This window comes from Haliotis rufescens, unplaced genomic scaffold, assembly GCF_023055435.1.
Source record: "Haliotis rufescens isolate VD_foot unplaced genomic scaffold, xgHalRufe1.0.p SCAF_20, whole genome shotgun sequence".
In the NCBI taxonomy this organism is placed as follows: domain Eukaryota; kingdom Metazoa; phylum Mollusca; class Gastropoda; order Lepetellida; family Haliotidae; genus Haliotis; species Haliotis rufescens.
In genome coordinates this window covers 20688664-20710163 of record NW_025963891.1, presented here as the reverse complement: position 1 = coordinate 20710163, position 21500 = coordinate 20688664, and the positions used below count along the sequence as shown (strand labels likewise).

The window sequence follows — 21500 nt, the reverse complement described above, 5'->3', positions numbered from 1 at the left end:
TATACAATACAAGTTTATAATGATTGAATGAGTAGAGAATTGTCGGTATGTGCAGACTGTTTGTTACTTTGGGAATCAAAAGGTTTCAAGGTGTAATCTGTGAATGAGGACTGAAACCTTTTGAACCAAACCGTAACATGTTATTATTAATTGATAGAGCTTTGTTTCCATCTTTTGTCACAGCTGACCACAAACATGTTTTGAGGAGACATTAAAGGCATTCATATTCACTTATGTCTCACATAGAAAAGAACAATGCAATATTATTCAGGACTGAGTAAAAACTTTACGTGATCCAGAATCGGATTTCCAGAGATTGGGTTCTGGATTAATATACTGAGATGAATACTCACTGATTCCTTTTAATTTTGAACATAGACTATATGCTTCCACTGAATTGACAAATCTGAGGTAAGTTTACCATATGGGATGATGGTCCAATTTGTGGCGAGTACCATGAACCAGAGTCTACTGGTAACCTTTAGGTGGATCCTATGTCTCAGCTGTGAGGGAAGATTGCGGCTCCCTCTCCTACACTCTACACATGGTTACAGTTGCTGAATGCCTTCAGTTGTTGTTACAGTTTTGTTCTGTTCTGTTGTTACATGTTCTGTTGGTACATCATAGTCTAAGGCAGTATTGCATCTCTTAGAAAATCATTTTGGACAGCATCTCTGCACAAAAGTCCTGAGTGACTTGCAGACTCACAATTGAAATCTTGTGTACATTTTTCATGCAAAACTGCCTTTCAAAAAGTTGGAACATATATATTTTTAATTTTTGATAAGAGAGAGGATATTTCACAAATGTGATAAGGTATTTTGTTGAATATTAACAATATTTTGAAGACAATTTTGAATATGTTCCAACTTCTCGTTCAGTTGTTCTTGCACTGAGTTTGATTTATATTTGTTACATCACTCATTCTTGTTGAGTTCAAAGTATTCACCAATTTCATTTTCTCTGTAGAAGTTGATATGAGTCTTGCACGGACATCAAGCCAAGCACCACCAGCAAGACAAAACTACCCACAATCCCCTGCTGCAGAGAGCTCAAGACCCTCATTCGGACAGACACAAAACCGTGATGGAGTACAGCCCTATTTTGGCCAGTCCTATCCTCCACAACAGTCTCAGATGCCTCAGCAACAGAGGCAGATGGGACCAAGAGCCTTTGTGCCAACCATGGGACCAGATAGGAGGCCAAACTACAGCCAACCCACACCTCAACACCCACCACCAACGATGTCACAGAGCCAGTTTGGTCAGCCCTATGGTCAACAGTACTCGGTTCAGCCCGGCCAGCCATACACCGTCCCGCCTGGTCAACCCTTCCCACAACCTCCCCCGTATGACAGACATAGAGAACTTAGCCAGCCTTTCCCTACACCCCATTCACCTCGACCCATGTCTCCAGAACCTCCGCGGCAGGGGCAGCACATGGGGTACCACCCCCAGTATCAGCAGTCTAGTCTGCCTGCAGGCTATGACCCACACCACCACCAGTTTCAGTCCCCACAGTCACACCCCCAACCCCCAGCGGCACCTTACTGTACCCCTTCTAGAAGCACCAGTGTGGACGAAGGGGCCAGGGTTATTCCAATTACTATACAGACTTCTCAGCCAAGGCCTGAGGAGAAACGTTCGAGGAGTACCAGTGAGGGAGAGCCGCTGGGTTTTGGTATGCCCCCTGTTGGTGAATCAGGGTTCCCATCATGGCAGAGTGGTATGTCGGATCCGCGAGGAGGTAATTTTGCTCCAGGATCTTATGCCACCTTACCGATCAAGAAATCTCATAGAATTCAGGAGGAACCTCCAGGCCTCAAAGTTCTGGAAAACAGTACCTTTGCACCAGGATCATACTCCACCCTCCAAGTGAAGAAACCGTCTAGGCCTCAGGAGCAACATGTTCCAATGTCTCGTGACCTAGAGTCCTCTAGATACGGTGGTCCACCAGAGCCTACAAGAGTTGGTGGTCCGTCGGTGCCTGCCAGACAGGGTGGACCATCTGAGCCAATGAGACACAGTGGTCCTACAGAATCCAGCAGACATGGTGGTCCATCAGAGCCCATGAGAAATGGTGGTCCAACAGTGCCAACCAGACATGGACTTGGTCCTAAAGACTCCTCCAAATATGGTGGAAGCCCGAAAGAATCTGCCAAATTTGCTGGTGATCCTACAGAATCTGCTAAATATGGTAGGGGCCCTAAAGAATCTGCCAAATATGGTGGTCCTTCAGAGTCTGCCAAATTTGCTAGTGATCCTACAGAATCTGCAAAATATGGTAGGGGCCCAAAAGAATCTACCAAATATGGTGGTCCAACAGAGTCTGCCAAATATGGAGGTGTCTCTTCTGAATCCACCAATTATGGTGCTGGATCATACGCCACTTTACCAGCTAAGAAATCTTCCTGGAAGAAGGAAGAGACAACTGATGCTAGGGATGATGATGGACACTTTGATTTCAACCTTTATTCCACACTTCCTACAATTAAGCCACTGAGGTCACACAAGAAAGTTGACTTTGTAGGAATAAAAGATAGTAAAAATAACATGTCCGCTAGTGAACAACATTTACCAGGCCACAGAACAGATCAAAACATGGGAAGCTTCATAGAACCAAAACGAAATCAAAGTAGTTTCACTCAACCAAAACTGGAGCCAGAACCTAGGCCTCAGTCATCCCAATCTAGAGACACAGAACAACCTGACTTCTCTCAACCGCTATGGACCAACACAGACCTCTCTTACAACCTGATGTCAGGAGGCGAGTCAAGGTCACCTCCGAGCTCAAACGTTACGAGCTCCGATTCGCGAGATACAATCATTTCCAAAGACTCATTGATTCCAATCCAGGTTGTCCATGAGCAGACAGGAAGAGTAAAGAGCCCAGATGAAGGAACATCCCAGGATGATAGACCTGGATTGAGCCTTGGGCCCAGTGCTGGTCTCGGTGGTGCCAGCTCCTCCTTCAACACAGGTATTGGTTGACTGCTGACTGACTTGCCCAGTCTAGCAAGATTGCAGTGCATGGCAATGGAGCACAAGTCACATGACCAATCACATGACTCACCCAAGGCATGGTCGGTGTTTGCGTGTGCCGTGGAGTTACACGTAGATGCATGGAACTAACGACACACAAACACATCACTGACACGTAACATTCGTTTTAAAAATGTATGATTTGGTTTTGGGGCTACCACATTTGATATTTTAATGTTGTTTTTAAAAATATTGGTATCCATTAAAATCATTTTTCTTATTTTTATTTATAATATTTTACCAAGTGAAAATATTGCATCCAGAGAAAATTGTTTCAATTCATATTGTCATTTAACATTGTCCCATTTCACACCAGTACCATCATCACCATAAGTGTCATCGTTCACTGGAAATGTATTGATATCCTGTAGACTTCAGTGTTGTGGCATTACCCATAGTATGATGTTCCCACCTACTGGTGCTAGTTGCATGAGTTTGCAACATGCCAAGTGGACATTTGGACATTGCTTTATAGACATGATGAAAAAAGCATCTACATTTTGGACTTCAAGATATATTGAAAACGGCTTCCTATGCAAATCCTGCATGTAGAAGCTTAAGGCTTGTAAGGATATTAAGATGCATGATTTTGGAAAGAAAAAAGTGAGCCTAGAATACTTGTTGCAAAGGTACATTTTTTGCTAAAATAAACAATAAGTGATGATACCCAAACCCATGCTTATGGAAATGAGTTTAAAGAGATTTATCTTGCTTATTAACATGTAGAATATTGTTGCCATAACACGATAACAATTAAATGTAGACATGCCTAACTGTAAACTGGAAGAAGTTCTTGACAAGCACATTCTAATCAAAATCTCACATAAAGTGTAACTTATGAATGTTGTCTATAACGTATGTTTATGTTGTAGTTTACGTGTAACATCGGTGTTTATCAAGGAGCATTTAATGTTGTAGTTTACGTGTAACATCGGTGTTTATCAAGGAGCATTTAATGAAAATACATATTTATAATGGAAACTAATATCACGATGTAATATTCACCTATAAATGGCAGACCATTGATATGCATATTTCCACATTCTCCCTCCCTAGTTGGTATTGTAGACATAGATGTGTTCTTTATATGTGGTTATTTAGTATTGAATGAAGTGTCTACATGAATGTGAAAGAGTTAGAGTTGATTCTTTGTTATGACTTATGCTTATTTAGGTCTGCCATCTTTGATGACCAGTACTCATTGTTTTCACTCTTGTTGGAATTGTGGGGTGGGCACGGAGCAAATAATCTTTTCTTCATTTGGGGAAATTTCTTCCTCTGTCCATATTATTTAGTGTTGCATTAATAATTTTCTTAATTTGTAGGAATATTTACCCAATGTTTATGGTGCTTTGTCATAAATCATAATTTCAGATGATTTATGAAAAATTATAAGAAAAGCTAATTTTCAGGTCATCGTAAATTTGTGTGGTTTCATAATTCAGTTAGGGGTGGTTGGGTAGTCTTGTGGTAAAAGCATTCACTCGTTATGCTGAAGGCTGGGTTAGATTCCCCACATGGGTTCAATGTGTGAAGCCCATTTCAGGTGTCCTCGTGATGTTGCTGGATTATTGCTTAAAGCGGTGTAAAATCCAACACACTCAGAATTCAGTTTACGGGTACAATTGTAATTAATGTGGTTTGAGAATAATTTCTCTGCCTTCAAGCCTAATCTCAAACCTGTGGATATAAAACTGATTCACTGGTGTAACATGGACATCAGTGGAGATTGCTCTGACAAATATTTCCGTCTATTGACTGGAGGTGACAGTACTCCATTCTTGTAATGGTATATTGGGGACTGGCTGGTCACAATGGGTCCAAAGTAGGACCACTGTTGGGGTGGGTGGCCATGAGGTCAGCCCAACTCAGCCTTGACCCACTGAATCAAGGACACGATTGTAAGCTTACATTTTTGGGCGGTCGAGTAGCCTAGCGGTTAAAGCGTTTGCTCATCACACTGAAGACCCGGGTTCAATTTCCGACATGGGTACAATGTGTGAAGCCCATTTTAGGTGTCTCCCGCCATGATATTGCTGGAATATTGCTAAAAGCGGCCTAAAACCATACTCACTCACTCTCTGATTACATTTTATACCAACAACTGTCATGTTCAGGACTGATTACGCTGACGCTATCTTGACTCCAAGACTCTTTATTGTCTGCTGCTGTGACGTGAAATTGGCACTGTAGGTAGCCAGGTAGATAAGGTGCTTGTTGTCACTCCACCGACCTAGTTCAGTTCCTACATTGGTATCCCCAGCCATGATGGAATGTGACTGACATATTGCTTGATATTTTAAGCCATACCAACTCATTACTACATCTTGTATGTGTACAGTGTAAGTAGACCTGGGCCCACTTGCACAAAGCGATCTTAGCACTAAGACTATTGTAAGCCCATGTTAAAGTATGGGCGTCACGATCATCTTAGCGCTAAGATCGCTTTGTGCAAGTGGGCCCTGGTTGCTTTCCCTCCAGGATTGTTCAACACAGACTTTGATGAGCACATGAGGGCTAGAATATAGCTTGATTGTCGGCATACTTACATTTGACCTTTATGCTTTATTACTATGTATTGTCAATATTGATAATGCCCCTACTATCCTGATTGCATTGTTGACTCCCACAGACAATTTGTATTTGATTACGTCCATCAATGTAATGACATACCACTGTGTAAAGGTCAGCAAGTGGTACATGTGAAGTGTAACCAACGGCAGTCACGTTAGCTGTACTCTGAGGAGAGTTGTTAAGACTGTGTTACAGTAGATGTACATAGTAAACTGCTGGAGAGGTTTCTGCGATGGTTACTGTGTTTATTGGATGAACAATCCATGTTCAGGGTCACTCTGTTTTGTCGGAAATATTTCATATTTTGATTTTCGGATCAATGAAATTTGTTCAGGGAAACCTAACTCATTTACACACAAGTATGAAAATTTTAGTTGGGGATAAAATTGAAATGTAAAATGTGAAATATTAATGATCTTCATGTGTAATAAATATGTCTTTTGCCCTTTTTGTTTGGGTTAGAAATTGAATTTAAGTTTTACTTCTTGGGTTTTTAGTGAACTTTTATCAACCATAGTATGTGTAATGAACTTGTTCGCAAATTTGTGAATTTCTTGAAAAGAGAAAGATGTTTATCTGGTTGTTCTGGTTGGCTATTGAAACTTCTAAAACAAAATTCAAAAGAATTTTATTCTAATAATGAGAACAAGCTCGAGAATATCCGTTCTGTTTTTCTGTAAATAACACATTGAGTCTGGTATTTTTCATGTTGGAGTTATTTATTTCCTAATCTTATTTCACCACCACACATTGATAGTGGTGTGGTTTGATGCTGTATTTGTGACTGAACCGCTGGTGAATGGGGAACAGGTCTCCCTATACTGCCTGATGTATCTAATCTGGGCTCTAGTGCACATCTTAAACCTTGGCGCCTTATCTGGGAAAGGTTTTAATTCAGAGGAATATGATAGGAAAATATGTAGGTTTGGAGCAAGGAGCTAGGTGACTGAAAGAATAGTTATATTTTCAACAAATGGCTACATGGAAGATGGATGGTTTTGTTCAGTTTGGTAGGTCTGTTTTCTTTGCACTTTGGATAAAATGGTTTCTGAAAGATACAGTTTTAGCTTATTGTGTGTTTTAGGTTTGCCTTGTCAGCAGGTTGGGTAGGTTCAACCTGTGAATCTTGTAGGAAACCATTCATTAATGCTGGACCATTGGTGAACTGGACCAGACCCAAATGTTACCAAGATTCATTTGTGTGAGCAGGATGAGGAATTGACCAATTGCTTATTGCGTGTCATGCTTTCAGTTACAAGTATGTGATTAGTTTGATTTTGTGATTCAAACTGTTATTGCTTTGTGATGTTTTTGTGGTTTTGCTGAATCTGTTGATGTGTTTTGGTTACCAGTGATGGCAGTGAGTGATGTCAGTTGTGTATCTGTTTCAGAAGAATCTTTCAGTAGTCCTGCCTCACAGTCCATCAACACATCCTACTCAGGTGGGTCTCATGGTGGGTGGGTCTCCTATAGGGATGGGTCTCATGGTGGGTGGGACTCCTACACGTGTGGTTCTCGTTGTGGGTGGGCCTCCTATAGGGGTATGTCTTTAGAGAGGTGGTTCTCGTTGTGGGTGGTCTTCTATAGGGGTATGTTTTTAGAGAGGGGGTTCTCATGTTGGGTGGTCTCCTATAGGGGTATGTCTTTAGAGAGGTGGATCTCATGTTGGGTGGTCTCCTATAGGGGTATGTCTTTAGAGAGGTGGTTCTCGTTGTGGGTGGTCTTCTATAGGGGTATGTTTTTAGAGAGGTAGATCTCATGTTGGGTGGTCTCCTATAGGGGTATGTCTTTAGAGAGGTGGATCTTATGATGGGTGGTCTCCTATAGGGGTATGTCTTTAAAGAGGTGGATCTTGTGGTGGGTGGTCTCCTATAGGGGTATGTCATTAGAGAGGTGGTTCTCGTTGTGGGTGGTCTGCTATAGGGGTATGTCTTTAGAGAGGTGGATCTTGTGGTGGGTGGGTCTCCTATAGGGGTATGTCTTTAGAGAGGTAGATCTTATGATGGGTGGTCTTCTATAGGGGTATGTCTTTAGAGAGGTGGATCTTGTGGTGGGTGGGTCGCCTATAGGGGTGGGCCTACAGCGACAGTGAGTTTTCTTGAGTGATGAGTCTCCTACAGAGGTGGGTCTCTTACAAGGTCTGCATTTTCTTGAAAGCATTTTTAAATATGGCAAGGTACACACATATATACATTGTACCAGTATGTCAAATTTGAGAATTATACTGGAGACAAAGGAAATGGATCGAAGTCAGTTATCATCCAATATTTCACTTGTCAATGATACAAACAACTGTCTTTCTTCAGTTCATTTTCATTTTTGGTAATAACTGATAAAGAGATTAGTGAATGTTGCTGATCCAGTGTTGTGTAAAGTACATGGAACACCACCACCCCTTCTACCATGTATCTTGTGGTATGCCATATAATATCAATATGTTCACAGAGAAACAGCAAGCTCCGACACAACCAGGTATTTCCCATCAAAGATCAGGGTCGTCTCCATCATCATCTAAAGCAGGTTGGTCTCTCAACATTTATCAATGGTGTCAATGGTGGGAATATTTGGTAGAAACTGACAACACAGGAGTAGAACTGGCTTGTAGTTCAGTCATTATGGAATACGTATACCAATTGTCACTTCATTTTGTCAGCATCATGGTGCCACACTCATCACCTTAATATTGGCCTAAGTACACAAATGGCTCTTCTTTATACTGGAACTATAGGAAACATGATATGGTATACTAATACTCTGTGACCTCAATTACAATATGCAGGGGGGCACAGGTGGCCCAGTCGTCTAAGGCGCCGCGATTCGCTGTGAAAGAGTTGCGTCCCTTAGGCACGCCAGAAACCTATGATTGTTGGTTTGAATCCCGGTTTGCCCCGATTATGTTTCTAGGTTTGTCAGCACCATACCCGTGCTCGTGGGTTTCACCGAAGTGGTAAACGTCTGAGACCCGCATCACTTCTGGCTTTCCTCCCACATTAAGCTGACACGCCGCGATATAACTGGAATACTGTTATAAGCAGCGTTAAACCCAACTCACTCACAATATGCAGAGAAAAAATCAAGAGAAAACTCAATGACAATCTTTTGTTTTTCAGGTGTTTGGACACCTGGACTTCAACCGTCCAAATTCCGGGCTGATGTGACACCGCCCAGATCGGAAGGACAGCGGGAAGACGCCAGTCTAAAACATATCGCCCCTGTCTGGACACCTGGGGGCAGTCCGGCTCGCGCCAGGAAAGAATTCAAACCTGTGAAGCTCGACACATCTAAACCTATAACGCCTAAGCCAAAACAGGTGAGCAGTGGAGACACCCAGTGGAGATAAGCTTGTTAGACTGAGAAGTCTTTCCATTGACAGGGTTGGCCACCCCTTGGATGGGCCACTGTCAGGGTGGGCCATTGGCAGGGTGGGCCATTGACAGGGTGGGCCATTGACAGGGTTGGCCATTGACAGGGTGGGCCACTGCCAGGGTGGGCCATTGACAGGGTGGGCCATTGACAGGGTTGGCCATTGACAGGGTGGGCCATTGACAGGGTTGGCCATTGACAGGGTGGGCCACTGCCAGGGTGGGCCACTGCCAGGGTGGGCCATTGACAGGGTGGGCCACTGCCAGGGTGGGCCATTGACAGGGTGGGCCACTGCTAGGGTGGGCCATTGACAGGATGGGCCATTGACAGGGTGGGCCACTTCCAGGGTGGGCCATTGACAGGGTGGGCCACTGCCAGGGTGGGCCATTGACAGGATGCGCCATTGACAGGGTGGGCCACTGCCAGGGTGGGCCATTGACAGGGTGGGTCACTGCCAGGGTGGGCCATTGACAGGATGGGTCACTGCCAGGGTGGGCCACTGCCAGGGTGGGCCACTGCCAGGGTGGGCAACTGCCAGGGTGGGCCATTGACAGGATGGGCCATTGACAGGATGGGCCACTGCCAGGGTGGGTCACTGCTATCGTATAACTGGGTTAAGGGGGAGACTGGTTCCAAAAAAATAGGATGAGAGGTGGAGAAAAGTGGAGATTTTATGGGTGCTTCTTTCCACTTGTCAAATCTGTGCATATTATATGTGTGTTTCAAATGTTTGAGGGGCATGGATGCCCCAGTTGTCGAAGACTCTGTAGTTGGTTGTGCAGAGTTGCCGGCCTGTGACACAGTTGATCTGCTGATCATACGTTTAAATCTCTGATGTTCCCTGATTATGATCCTCGGTCTTGCAACTCCTCAAGGGGGCTCAGGGATTCACCAAAGTAGTAACCCACCGACGCCTGCATCACTTCAGGCTCTCCTCCCTGTCAACTTGATATGCTGTGATATAACTGAAATACTGTTTATAGTGGTATAAAACCCATATCATTCATTTTTTGGGGAAAATTATTATAGTAAGCCTTCGTGTGTTATTTTATGGTTTTGTTAATAATATGGTTAAATGTGAATGGAGTTTTATTAACATTAGAACTTTGTGAAGGACTAGTGAAGGAGACAGTGATCAGCTTACAACACATGTAGCCAGCTGGGCAGGATTATAACGATGCTCTAAACTTGGAGCTACCTTCATCAGGACTTGTTTTTAGAAAAATTAAGTAAACACACTATGTAAACATTTGGCATCATTTTAACTTGTAAAGTATCAGACTATTTTGGGTTGGGTTTTTTTCATCACAAGTGTTACTGATTTTCTCTTTCATTACACTATGTTAATTTTGGATTTCCATTGTATAATGTGTAAATGTTTGTATGTGGCTTTCTGGAGAGTTTTTTTATGATGGTGTCTTGTAAATATTGCCTCAAGAAACTTTAAACAAGTAAACACACAAAATGAACAAAATAAATCAGATTTAAACATTGTTAACAAATGTTATAAAATAGAGTTTATGGAAAAGAATTCTGGAAAAAGATTTTTAAAAATATTATTTTGGTTTTGTTACATTATATTGAAACAGAGACTGCTTCCAGTCTTGGCTTTGAATGGTTCAGATTAAACCAGGACACAAACAGTTGCCGTGAAGATTCCGGGTTAGAATAGGTCTTCAGCAACCAACGTTTGCCGTAAAAGGCGACTATGCTTGTCGTAAAAGGCGGCTAACGGGATCGGACGGTCAGGCTCGCTGACTTGGTTGAAGCACGGTCATCGATCCCAATTGGTGGATCGATGCTCATGATGTCAATCTATTCCAGACTCGGATTATTTACAGACTGCCGTCATATAGCTGGAATATTGCTGAGTGCGGCGTTAAACAACAAACCAACCAACAACCAACACAAACAGTTGCCAAGCTCCTCTGCTTGGCGATCTCCAGAAAAGTTATTGTCACTGTTTACCATGTCTATTCCAGTACTCCAACCCTCCTTCAGCCACATCGGAACCGCCCAGTTTTTCATGGAAACCCGAAGAACGGAGTAGACCGGAACTTGATGTACGAGTGGCAAGTGATATATCCGTAACGCCTTCGTCCGTTCCGTCCAGTAGTGTCCCAACAAACTCAGTATCAGGACTTTCAATAGCGGACACGGCTCATATGAACGGCAACGTAGATAGCAGTAGTGCACTAGGTAACAGCAAAGATGACCTAAGATTACCCCCAACACAGAGCCCCTATATCACCTTGTTGCAGAAGAGTCGAGGTGAGTTGGACGGCCATTCTTGTTTATAAATGTTAACTCATGCGTCATGAATATTTTCCCAATTTCAATTTAAAGTTTATTTCTTATGATTTAATTCTGTATTCATCAAAGATTCTGTAATTTTATTTACTGAATCATCAATCTTATTGTTGTTGTATATTCTTTACATATATTTAGTTCTTGAACTGGCAAGACAATCTTACAAAATTTGAATCTAAAACTTCAATGACTTAATTGCAAACCTCTAGCTCGATACAATGCAAAACAAAACATTTAAGTTAATTGAGATGAATATTTCAGCTTGATCATATATAGAGGACAAACAACTGAAGCTTTTGTGTATAATCTTGTAGCCCGTGTGTATTTGGAAAACAAATTGGACAATGATTTGCCCGATGAGGTTTTCAAACCAAAACGTCGAATAAAAACCTTGAAGACAGGTACCTTCTTCTTCAGCCTCCTAGTGCATGAGGGGGACAGAATGTTGTTTGACTTACGTTCATTTTGCATTTTGACTTCCCTCTTACTACCTGTGATGGGTTTGGTTTCACAGTATATAGCCACATATCTATCCTGTCTGGTGACTCAACGCACTTCTCAGTAACAGAGAGTAGGCCTGGTAGCATCACGTATGCTTTGGATATTGTTGACCAGAATGTATTGTCCTAGAACTGGCTATGTGGTTGTAAATGTTTACAAATGTGGGATGGAAATTTGTTTTGAAAATAATCTTCAGGGCCCACTTGCACAAAGCGATCTTATCACTAAGATGATTGTAACTCCCATACTTTAACATAGGCTTATAATAGTCTTAGCGCTAAGATCGCTTTGTGCAAGTGGCCCCTGATGAGGGCATAACAAATTTGAAAAATATATTTACAAAAAAAAAAAAGGTTTTGAAAATGTAACTTAAAAGGGATTTAAATTATTTTTTAAAAATCAAATACAGATTTGTATACACACAGATAAAAATGTAGATAGTTACAAGCTCTGTAGGTGTGAGAAAATGTGTTTTTTTTCAAAAATGTTTTGGCCAGAAGAAAGAAAAATTGAATACCTTTACCCAGAGGAAAAGGATATGCACAGTTTGAGAGAGCAGTAGTTGTTGATCATCCATGTTTTTTCAGAACTTGAAAATCTTGATGAGAAATTACTAGACAAACCAATTATGGTGGACTCGGGTAAGACTATCAGCTACTCTGGACATATTGGACCAGTAGATCGCTTCACGCATTGCTTGCACTATAGTCACAGTATTGTACTGTAATTGACCACAACTATTGACCACAAAGTTGTTATTGGTATTTTCTTTCATTTAAAAGAAATACATTTCCAAATCATTTTATTTATGACATGCAAACAGATGGAAAAATTCTAAATGATTTTAAGTTGTATCATTTTGAGTTGATACTTATATTTTGGAGTTTGGAATGGAGTTTCTGAACCTTGTGCTGAAATAATAAATTTTCCCCAAGCAGACCAGCTAACAATTTGAGGTTCAATCATGAATTCTATAATAACATCATCATCATCATCTTTTTTCAGTGTTATTTACAACCTTTGTCATCATTGATGCTCTGTCTTTGGTCAAGGGGAGACTACTCTTGAGGGAATGATGTTGCTTGTAGTTGATACTGTTAACAAATTTGTCTAGAACTGATTGCCCTATAAAGGTGATGATAGTTTTATAAAGATGAATATCATTGTATCGTGACAGTGTTTTCCAAGCAATATTCTCTCCCAAGAAGTCTCCTTGTGTTTTCATGCTGTTTTAACCTTCATAATCATCATATTCTGTCTGTGTTCCAATGACAATCATTTGATATTTGTACTTTTTATTTCAAGTTTTCCAGCATGCCTCATTTACTTTGAAAAATAATGAAAATATGAAACAGTGCTTCTGAATTGTACCAAATTTTACTTTTTAGGCAATCATCAAAGTGTTTTTTTCAACCTTTTGAAACAATTTCAGATTCACGTGTATTTCATTAACACCACCGAGTGCTGCACTACCATGCCTGAACAGTTGGTGAAAAATATTCACTTGTGAAACATGTTTACTATGTCAGATGTATTATGAAAATTTAATTGATTTAAATTTGCTTTCTGTATTCAAAATTTAAAAACAAGAATGACGTCTCTTGCACATTTGAGTAAGAATTTCTTCTCATTTTTACACAATTTTTAAATGTTAAATTTGTAGAAGTATTTAAAAGAAATTCATGTCTGGTTTTATTTCTGGATCCAGAATACCTTCATATTAAATAAATATGTATGAACCACTAATTCAGTGTTGTGGAGAATGTATATTATTGTACATAATGTGTATATCATGTGTTTGGAGATAGAGAAATGTGCTGTATATTGTATATTGTGATAATCTGATTAAGAGCATGTTAGGACTAGGTTATTATTTATGTTTATTGTCCTTGGTTTGGGTATAAAACAATCACAATTTTTCTTTGTTTTCTTCAACAATTTGCTGTGATCACACAACTTTTCTTGTCACATTCGCTTTCTGCTAGCTGCTTTAGTTAGTAGTTATTTCTGGGTATTGGTTGAACTTTTTGTCAGTTCTGATCTTTTTCATTTAATTCTGATGTTTCTGTGCAATCGGTTTTGTTTATATTTCTTCTTTAAGTTTTTACGCTTCTCAACTTGACCTAGAAACTACTTGCATTAATTTCATAATTTGTTGTGCAAAATCATTTTACTTCCTTTTGAGACTTCCTAAGACCTGAAGACTTCATTTTCATCAGTTTCAAAACGGTTAATAATAATGATAATAGGCACTACAGACGATGTCAGTAAAGCTTCTTTTTTCTCCAGAGGGACAGATTCCAAAGGGTGCTGTGTACCTGGGAAAGAAAGACGTTGTTGACGGCGACCAGGTACATACAGACACCTACTATGCCCAGCCTACTACGGAGGAAACAACGACCACCAAAACTGTTGAGCATCGACCCAAGAAATATGATGGAATCGGTCCCTTAGATCAAGAGGGTGTGCCTCTTGCCTTCAGAAAGGTTTGGGAGACATTGGAATGTGCACTACTTTTTATACTGGCATTGTGATTTGTTTGCCAAGGAAGGAATGGTTTTTCATGAGATCATATGGATCAGACTTTTTGACAGAATCAGATTTTTCGATCAGAGGGTGTGCCACTTTTTTAGAATGGTTTGATAGACATTGGAATCAAGTTAAATCTTGTTTTCACAAACATGGGTCATATCAGCTCGGGATTTGTTTGCAAAAATTGATTTGGTATATTGTATATATCAGACTTTGTTTCATGTGGTTTCTCAACTAATGTGGCCATCATATATACTTTGTGAGCTAGGAATCTAGCCTTTCTACCGCTTAATTGATATGAAGTTCTCATAATTTTTTTTATCCAAGATGTGTTTTTGCGATTTAGTGAAGTTTTAGGAAGCCTAGTGGTTAAAGAGTTCGTTCGTCGTGCCAAAGGCCCAGGTTCGATTCCCCACATGGGTACAATGTGCGAAGCCCATTTCTGGTGTCCCCTGCCATGATATTGCTGGAATATTGCTAAGAACGGCGGAAAACCATACTCTATCAATCAATCAGTCAATCATAATGAATGGATCTAAATAACGAGAGCTATATTTGCAGAACATTGACGAAGAGAACCAACACGCATGGTACCGACAGATGTACAAGAGTTTGCACCGGACTGAGAAGGAGAAGGAAGGTGGGTGTCTGTCTGTCTGTCTGTCTGTCTGTCACACAGCTGTGTCGTATGGAAGGGAATGGAGTCGAGATGCATTACTCTGTTGGACTTGACTTTTCGTTGTATCATGCTTTCATAGAAGAAAGAGTGTGAAGTTTTGTATATGGACTTTTCCCTCCCTGCTAGTACAAATGGAGGATTAGATTTGACTTGGACCCTGTTCCACAGAGTTGTCTTGAAACTGCAGGAGAGTTACGATATCGGGGTTCTGTTAATTAGTGTTACTGAGATATGTTTGTAAATGTGAAGCATCAAACAAATTCTCAGACATATCGATAGACTTTCAAAACAGGAGCTTGCATGTTTCTCCTTCATTAAACTTACACTGTTGTCAAAAAGGGTATATTCATTCCTTCACATTTTTGAAATGTTAGAAAATATAGTTTTGGTTAATTATTAAAGGAACAATATCCACTACTGTAATTAGCAAAGTCCACAAACAAATCTTAGAAAAGACTGTCATTTACTGTAGTGATGGTTCTAGCACTGTGGCAGCTTTGTGGAGCAGGTTGCGATGGAGTTGAGAGTGAGAGAGGTGTATGCAGTTGCGATGGAGTTGAGATTGAGAGAGGTGTATGCAGTTGCGATGGAGTTTAGAGTGAGAGAGGTGTATGCAGTTGCGATGGAGTTGAGAGTGAGAGAGGTGCATGCAGTTGCGATGGAGTTGAGAGTGAGAAAGGTGTATGCAGAGTGGCCAGGTTGTACTCCCCAGGATAGATACCCCCTGACTTGGTGTGTACATGTAGTCCAGTATGGCTGCCAGTGTTTGGTGTTTGGTGTTATCTATTGGTGCACTCTTGAACATGCACAGTGCATATATATATATATATATATATATATATATATATAATCAATCACTCCCCTGTTTTTTGTCATGATTTTAAATATTTTGGATTGAATTTTAGTTCAGATTATTTTACTGATTTAAATGACGAAAATATTAGCATGAAACGGTTCAGATTGTATAGATATTTATCTTCTTTTTTTTAAATGTCTATTTCGACTGACTTCATGCCAAAACAAAGCTGCAAAAAGTTAAATTAATATTCAACATTTATAAAAAAAATAGATTTTGAGACAAACTTAAATTTGACATTACTGTATGATATAAAGAATTTACCTTTAGACACATTACTTCCATTTATAGAAATAAGATAATTCCTGTTCTTCCCATCATCGCACATCCAAGCTTTCCCCAGTGTCTGTCCTGTACACTGTATGTCTGTGATTATCTCCCTTGATGTGCTGTCTCGAGCTGCACTGGTGCTGGTTGTTGTCTACACTTGATGATTAGTTATGCAATGTGCACCGGTCTTTTGCAGATGGGATACTTGGAATTAACAAGCTCATAGACTCCATTTTCGAGGACGCAGGTGCTTAAAGCATTCGGGTTATGTTCAGTATTTGTTAGAAAGAATTGTTAGGCCATTGTAGTGGAATGTATGCGAAGGTTAACTAAAACTTTTTCTTTAGTTTTGGCATTAAAATTCACCTTATTTCTGAAAAGTTCTCTATTGACTTGGAACAACAACAGGATGATGCTATCTATGAAGATGTTGAAGTACCGTATTCGACGTAATATGCACCCCGCTCTAATAAGCGCCCATGGCGATATTTGCTAATATATTGGCTGGTGAACAATCCCAATTACCACCCCTTCCAATTGATCAATGTACACAAGACCTATTTATTCGTGTATAATACGCACTCATGTGTAATATGCACCCTTAATTATGGGCAATTAAATTCTGGAAAAATATATCTGTCGTATATAAACATTTCAGGCTGTCAGCGTAAACCACGAAATTTATCTTTCAACTCTGTTTTTTTCACCAAAATAATATTCTAATAAGAGCCCCCTTTTTTTAATTTTGAGAGCGCCCTGGGCGCTTATTGCGTCGAATACGGGAATGAGGTTAAACATCTTATAAAGTTCTGTTGTTCCCAACTGCATTCCTGTCTATAATGGCCTGTCAGTTCTGTCAGCATGTGTCACCGTGTCTGTGTAGATCACCCATCCACCCTTGTCTTAACTCATCACCTTCATCACCAACATCTCCATCATCAACATCCGCACCATCTCCATCTCCATCATCAACATCCGCACCATCACCAACATCCTTTGTGTCCATGCTCCTGTGAAGGACACATTCCTCCATAGACCTCCATTGTTTCAGTACTTCATGTTGTCATGATGTTTTCTCTTCTCAAAAATGGTAATTCTTTGTGGGACTGTTCCACTTTGTTGAATCAGATAACTGTTGTCATTTACATGGAGTAAATATTTGATACTTTATATTCTCTTAATACATACCACTTCCTCAGTGTCATGAAACAAAAATATTTTTGGACATTTGTGTGAAAAGGTTTGTTCCGCTATTCCTTCATTTGGGCAACTTTCATTCCAAACATCTATTTGTTTTTCTAATAGGTTTACATATGTTAAAAGAAGAAATGATTCTGTGCCCATGTTCTTAATCAACCTCATTGAATCCAATAAGACACTTGTAGTTTAACTGAGTTGGTCGTAGTGCATGATAATATTGTCTGTGTGAAAGTAGACCCCTAGCTACATTCTGCCAGACGCCAGTCATAAGCTAGAAGCCCATCTGTGAGTGGACTGAGAGGCAGCTCCGTACTAACTAAACCTTTCCCATGTGTTCATCAAACCAAATGATCTAGGTTACAGCGTACCTCTGTTATACAACAGTTACTTCTGACCTCATACCTCTCTTATACAAGTCATTTCTGACCTCATACCTCTGTTATACAAGTCATTTCTGACCTCATACCTCTCTTATACAAGTCATTTCTGACCTCATACCTCTGTTATACAAGTCATTTCTGACCTCATACCTCTCTTATACAAGTCATTTCTGACCTCATACCTCTCTTATGCAACAGTCATTTCTGACCTCAGTCCGTGATGAAGAACCTTCATTTTTGCATGATAACCGATTCGAACAGCTTCATCCAGTTTACATTTGATGACATTCTCACATCTGCATCTGTTGTAGATGCCTTCGTTCCCCTTGTCAAAACGTTTCAATAATGTGGCTCACATATGTTACTTGTCTTGTCTTGTCAGATATATTGTCAATGCTGAATATGTCTACAATAGTTTGCCTATTACCATCTAAGCATGACGCTCAAGCATCAAGAATTCACCCCAATGCACAGTTTTGGTTTATTTAAAAAGATCACATGACAATATTATGCCTCCACCACACATAAATGTCAGTGAGTAATACATTCCGGAGAAGAGCGTTCATTTCCTGGTTTGAAATACACATTGCCTAACAGCTGTTTGTGCCTGCGATTGTTAGCTGTGCAGTGTTGAGTGCATGAGCCTGAAATTAAGTGTTCAGCATAATACCTAGCCGTGTGGGGACAAACATGAATGTGTTCACTGCTGGATCTAGCCGTGTGAAGACAAACATGAACGTGTTCACTGCTGGATCTAGCCGTGTGAAGACAAACATGAATGTGTTCACTGCTGGATCTAGCCGTGTGAAGACAAACATGAACGTGTTCACTGCTGGATCTAGCCGCGTGAAGACAAACATGTATGTGTTCATGGTACCTAGCCGTGTGAAGACAAACATGAATGTGTTCACTGCTGGATCTAGCCGTGTGAAGACAAACATGTATGTGTTCATGGTACCTAGCCGTGTGAAGACAAACATGAATGTGTTCACTGCTGGATCTAGCAGTGAGAAAAGAAACATGTATGTGTTCACTGGGGTACCTAACAGTGTGAATACAAACATGTATGTGTTCACGGAACCCAGCAGTGTGAAGACATGTATGTGTTCACGGTACCAACAGCTAACCAACTCTGGATACCAGTCCACTTGATAAGTATCCACTTCTCCTGTGTTGGTACCATGCGTATTCAGTGGTATCTGTCCACTGTCACAGAGCCGTGGGTTAGCCAGGTGGTTAAAGTGTTGCCTAGTCACACTGAATAGCTGAGTTCCATTCCCCACATAGGTCTCTTGCTGTGATGATATTGCTGAAACATTGTCAAAAACACAAGCCCCAACCCTTGTGTGACACTTTAACACACCTCATGTTTTGTTGCCATGTGTGAGCAGTGCTGTTGATGAATGCATGGCAAGAGTTTATGGTTTGTGGAATGTAATGAGACTTGCTATATTGTATGACATTCTTTTTCTATTTGACTGTTTTCTTTCGCAAATTGGGCTGTTTAAAATGTGTCGTAGATATGTGATATGTATATCTTTTTGGAAAATATAATGCATTCCAGCTCTTTTTCACCCTGTAAATGTGATGTTATCATGAATTTGTTAAGGCCAATTAATCACCCAACAGCCTTAGATACACTTACTGTAACAAAATGAAAATAAAGCTTTAAAGAATCTATGTCGCATGTATTCCACTATGAGGATAAGTACATAGGCAGCGTTCATGTGTCACAAGTAAGAATGTATGATGCAATCTTTCAATAATATACACTGGGAATAAGGTTAAATTTAATCCCCAAGTGGTAGAACATGAATTGTGTATTTTATGTGTAACCAGTGTTGTTATCATTTTATGCAGCCTAAGTAACTATTTTATTAATAATTGTTGCGTTGTGGCAATGTTTCTTTCATGGTTGCTGCAGCTGATATTTGGAACTTATTAAACATAGGAAGAATTATACAAATTAGGGCTGAAAGGTTCTCATCAGAAAAAAAACTGACCAATCATTTGTCAGTCATAAGTATAAATATACTTGAATAAAATAACATTGCAAATGTTTTATATATTCCAGTAAATTTATTCTCAAAATTTCACAGAAAGTGAGATGTGCATCTCAACATTGAGAAGCTTTTGTGATTAATTTATGTTTGAATGGAATCAATAATTGTTCATTTGATTAATCTCTTGCTATATTTCTTCCTGCCTCCAGTGAAAGATCTGGGTAAGATTTGTGTTCTTTGGCTACAGTACACTAATACATGTCAATGGCTGGTGTCAGGTGAAATGTGACGCTGCTATAGATGTCTATTTTCACACAGCTAATGGTGTGGGGTTGCTTACATACATTTTAACTGATACACACACACACACACATGTCCGTAGCTTTTCTGTTTCAGGGGTTACTTTGGTTTTATATGCATGGTGCAGGTTTATTTTGCATGTCAGTTTTAAAATATTTTGAATTTTGAATTATATTTATCATTAGTTTATTCCATGTTTGGTTTATAATACGATTTCTTTGGAATATGGTTAACGTAAGCCATTTGCTTTGCTTGCAAATAGTCCAGTATGTGCTTATTCTGAGTTTCAAGTTATGTTCAATGCAGATTAATATGTCAGCAAGAAATAGTCACACGTTTCCCCCTTTAAGGCAATGGACAAATTTAATGAATGATAAAATTTGCTATCGGTTAGAACAGTAACATTTAAGACAATCAATTTTTAAAAGATTTAGCATTCTTTGCAGGTCAGATTGAAATTAATCATTTATAATGACGTCCAACAGGAAATGGGTAACGAGTTCAGTTGGGTTTGGGTTGTGATTGAAGAAAACATTTTTGTGATGGGCAACAAAATTTCTTAATTCTCACATAATTATTCCCCCAAGACGGATCAGTCAATATATTCAGGGTACAAGACCTGTTAAGAAATTAACTTTGAAAATCGGCATTTGAAAATTTGATATTACCCCTTACTGCATTTTGCAAATGTGCTCAAGGTTAACAGAAGTGAAGCAAAGGTGGTACTGTTTCAGATGAAAATACTTACCGTCCTACCTACCAGTTCCCCGATGATGTCTCAGACACCAGGTCTGAGGAAGGTACTCCTACTTCTGTTTTCTTCTTTGTTTAGAGAATGCTGTTTTCGTTGTGCAAATCTTTTGTTCAATTAGTTCAATACCTCATTTATTGCATCCTTCTGTATTAATTTACCATCATGAATTTTCGGTCTTCATCTCAAAACTGTTAAATTTCTTTATTTGATGCATTATGTTTTGAATAATTTGTAAAAAATTGATGTAATTTTTTCAAACATATACTCTCTTCCTGTGTGTAGAAGTCTTTCTAGGAAGATGTAGTTGACATTGTGTATGAAGCTGCACCGACGTAGCTAGCTCTGTTCACTTCCATCCTTCATGTCATGATGTTCTAGCCAAAACGAAAACCCCGGAAAAAAAGCCTGAAAATGAAAATGAAAAGAAGCCAAAACAAAATGGTGAAAGGGATGAGAATGGTAGTAAGTTGACCTTGACATTGATCAGCGAAATATCCGGGAAATGGCTTCACTTTTGTCTCTGTACTTGGGACATCAGAAGGAGGGATAGGAATACTAAAGTATGGTGCATACAAGTTTGTTAAATACAGATCCAAAAATCAAGATGACTTTTTTTTTAATTGATGCAATATTTACCTTGATGTTAATACAGAAAAGGAAATTATGGTAGCCATTTCAATATAATATTTTCCTATTTCTGAAAATGGTAACTACTGACGACAAAAAAAAGCAACAAG

The 21500-nt window shown here is 39.7% G+C and overlaps 1 protein-coding gene across 40 annotated transcripts in view; it reads left to right on the top strand.

Annotated features, from left to right (window-relative positions):
• LOC124137577 (sorbin and SH3 domain-containing protein 1-like) overlaps nucleotides 1–21500 on the top strand; it is a 182325-nt gene that overhangs the window by 100923 nt on the left and 59902 nt on the right. For 22 of the 40 annotated variants that reach the window (XM_048400956.1, XM_048400951.1, XM_048400949.1 and 19 more), the window contains 12 exons: nucleotides 970–2979; nucleotides 7007–7057; nucleotides 8061–8135; nucleotides 8726–8925; nucleotides 10961–11249; nucleotides 11603–11689; nucleotides 14079–14275; nucleotides 14883–14961; nucleotides 16323–16373; nucleotides 19919–19930; nucleotides 20744–20809; nucleotides 21142–21225. In XM_048400956.1, coding sequence (XP_048256913.1) covers nucleotides 970–2979; nucleotides 7007–7057; nucleotides 8061–8135; nucleotides 8726–8925; nucleotides 10961–11249; nucleotides 11603–11689; nucleotides 14079–14275; nucleotides 14883–14961; nucleotides 16323–16373; nucleotides 19919–19930; nucleotides 20744–20809; nucleotides 21142–21225 — 3201 coding nt within the window. Of the gene's footprint in view, nucleotides 1–969; nucleotides 2980–7006; nucleotides 7058–8060; nucleotides 8136–8725; nucleotides 8926–10960; nucleotides 11250–11602; nucleotides 11690–12376; nucleotides 12431–14078; nucleotides 14276–14882; nucleotides 14962–16322; nucleotides 16374–19918; nucleotides 19931–20743; nucleotides 20810–21141; nucleotides 21226–21500 lie in introns of all 40 variants that reach the window. The other 18 variants (XM_046504215.2, XM_046503995.2, XM_048400930.1 and 15 more) reach the window with 17 other exon arrangements.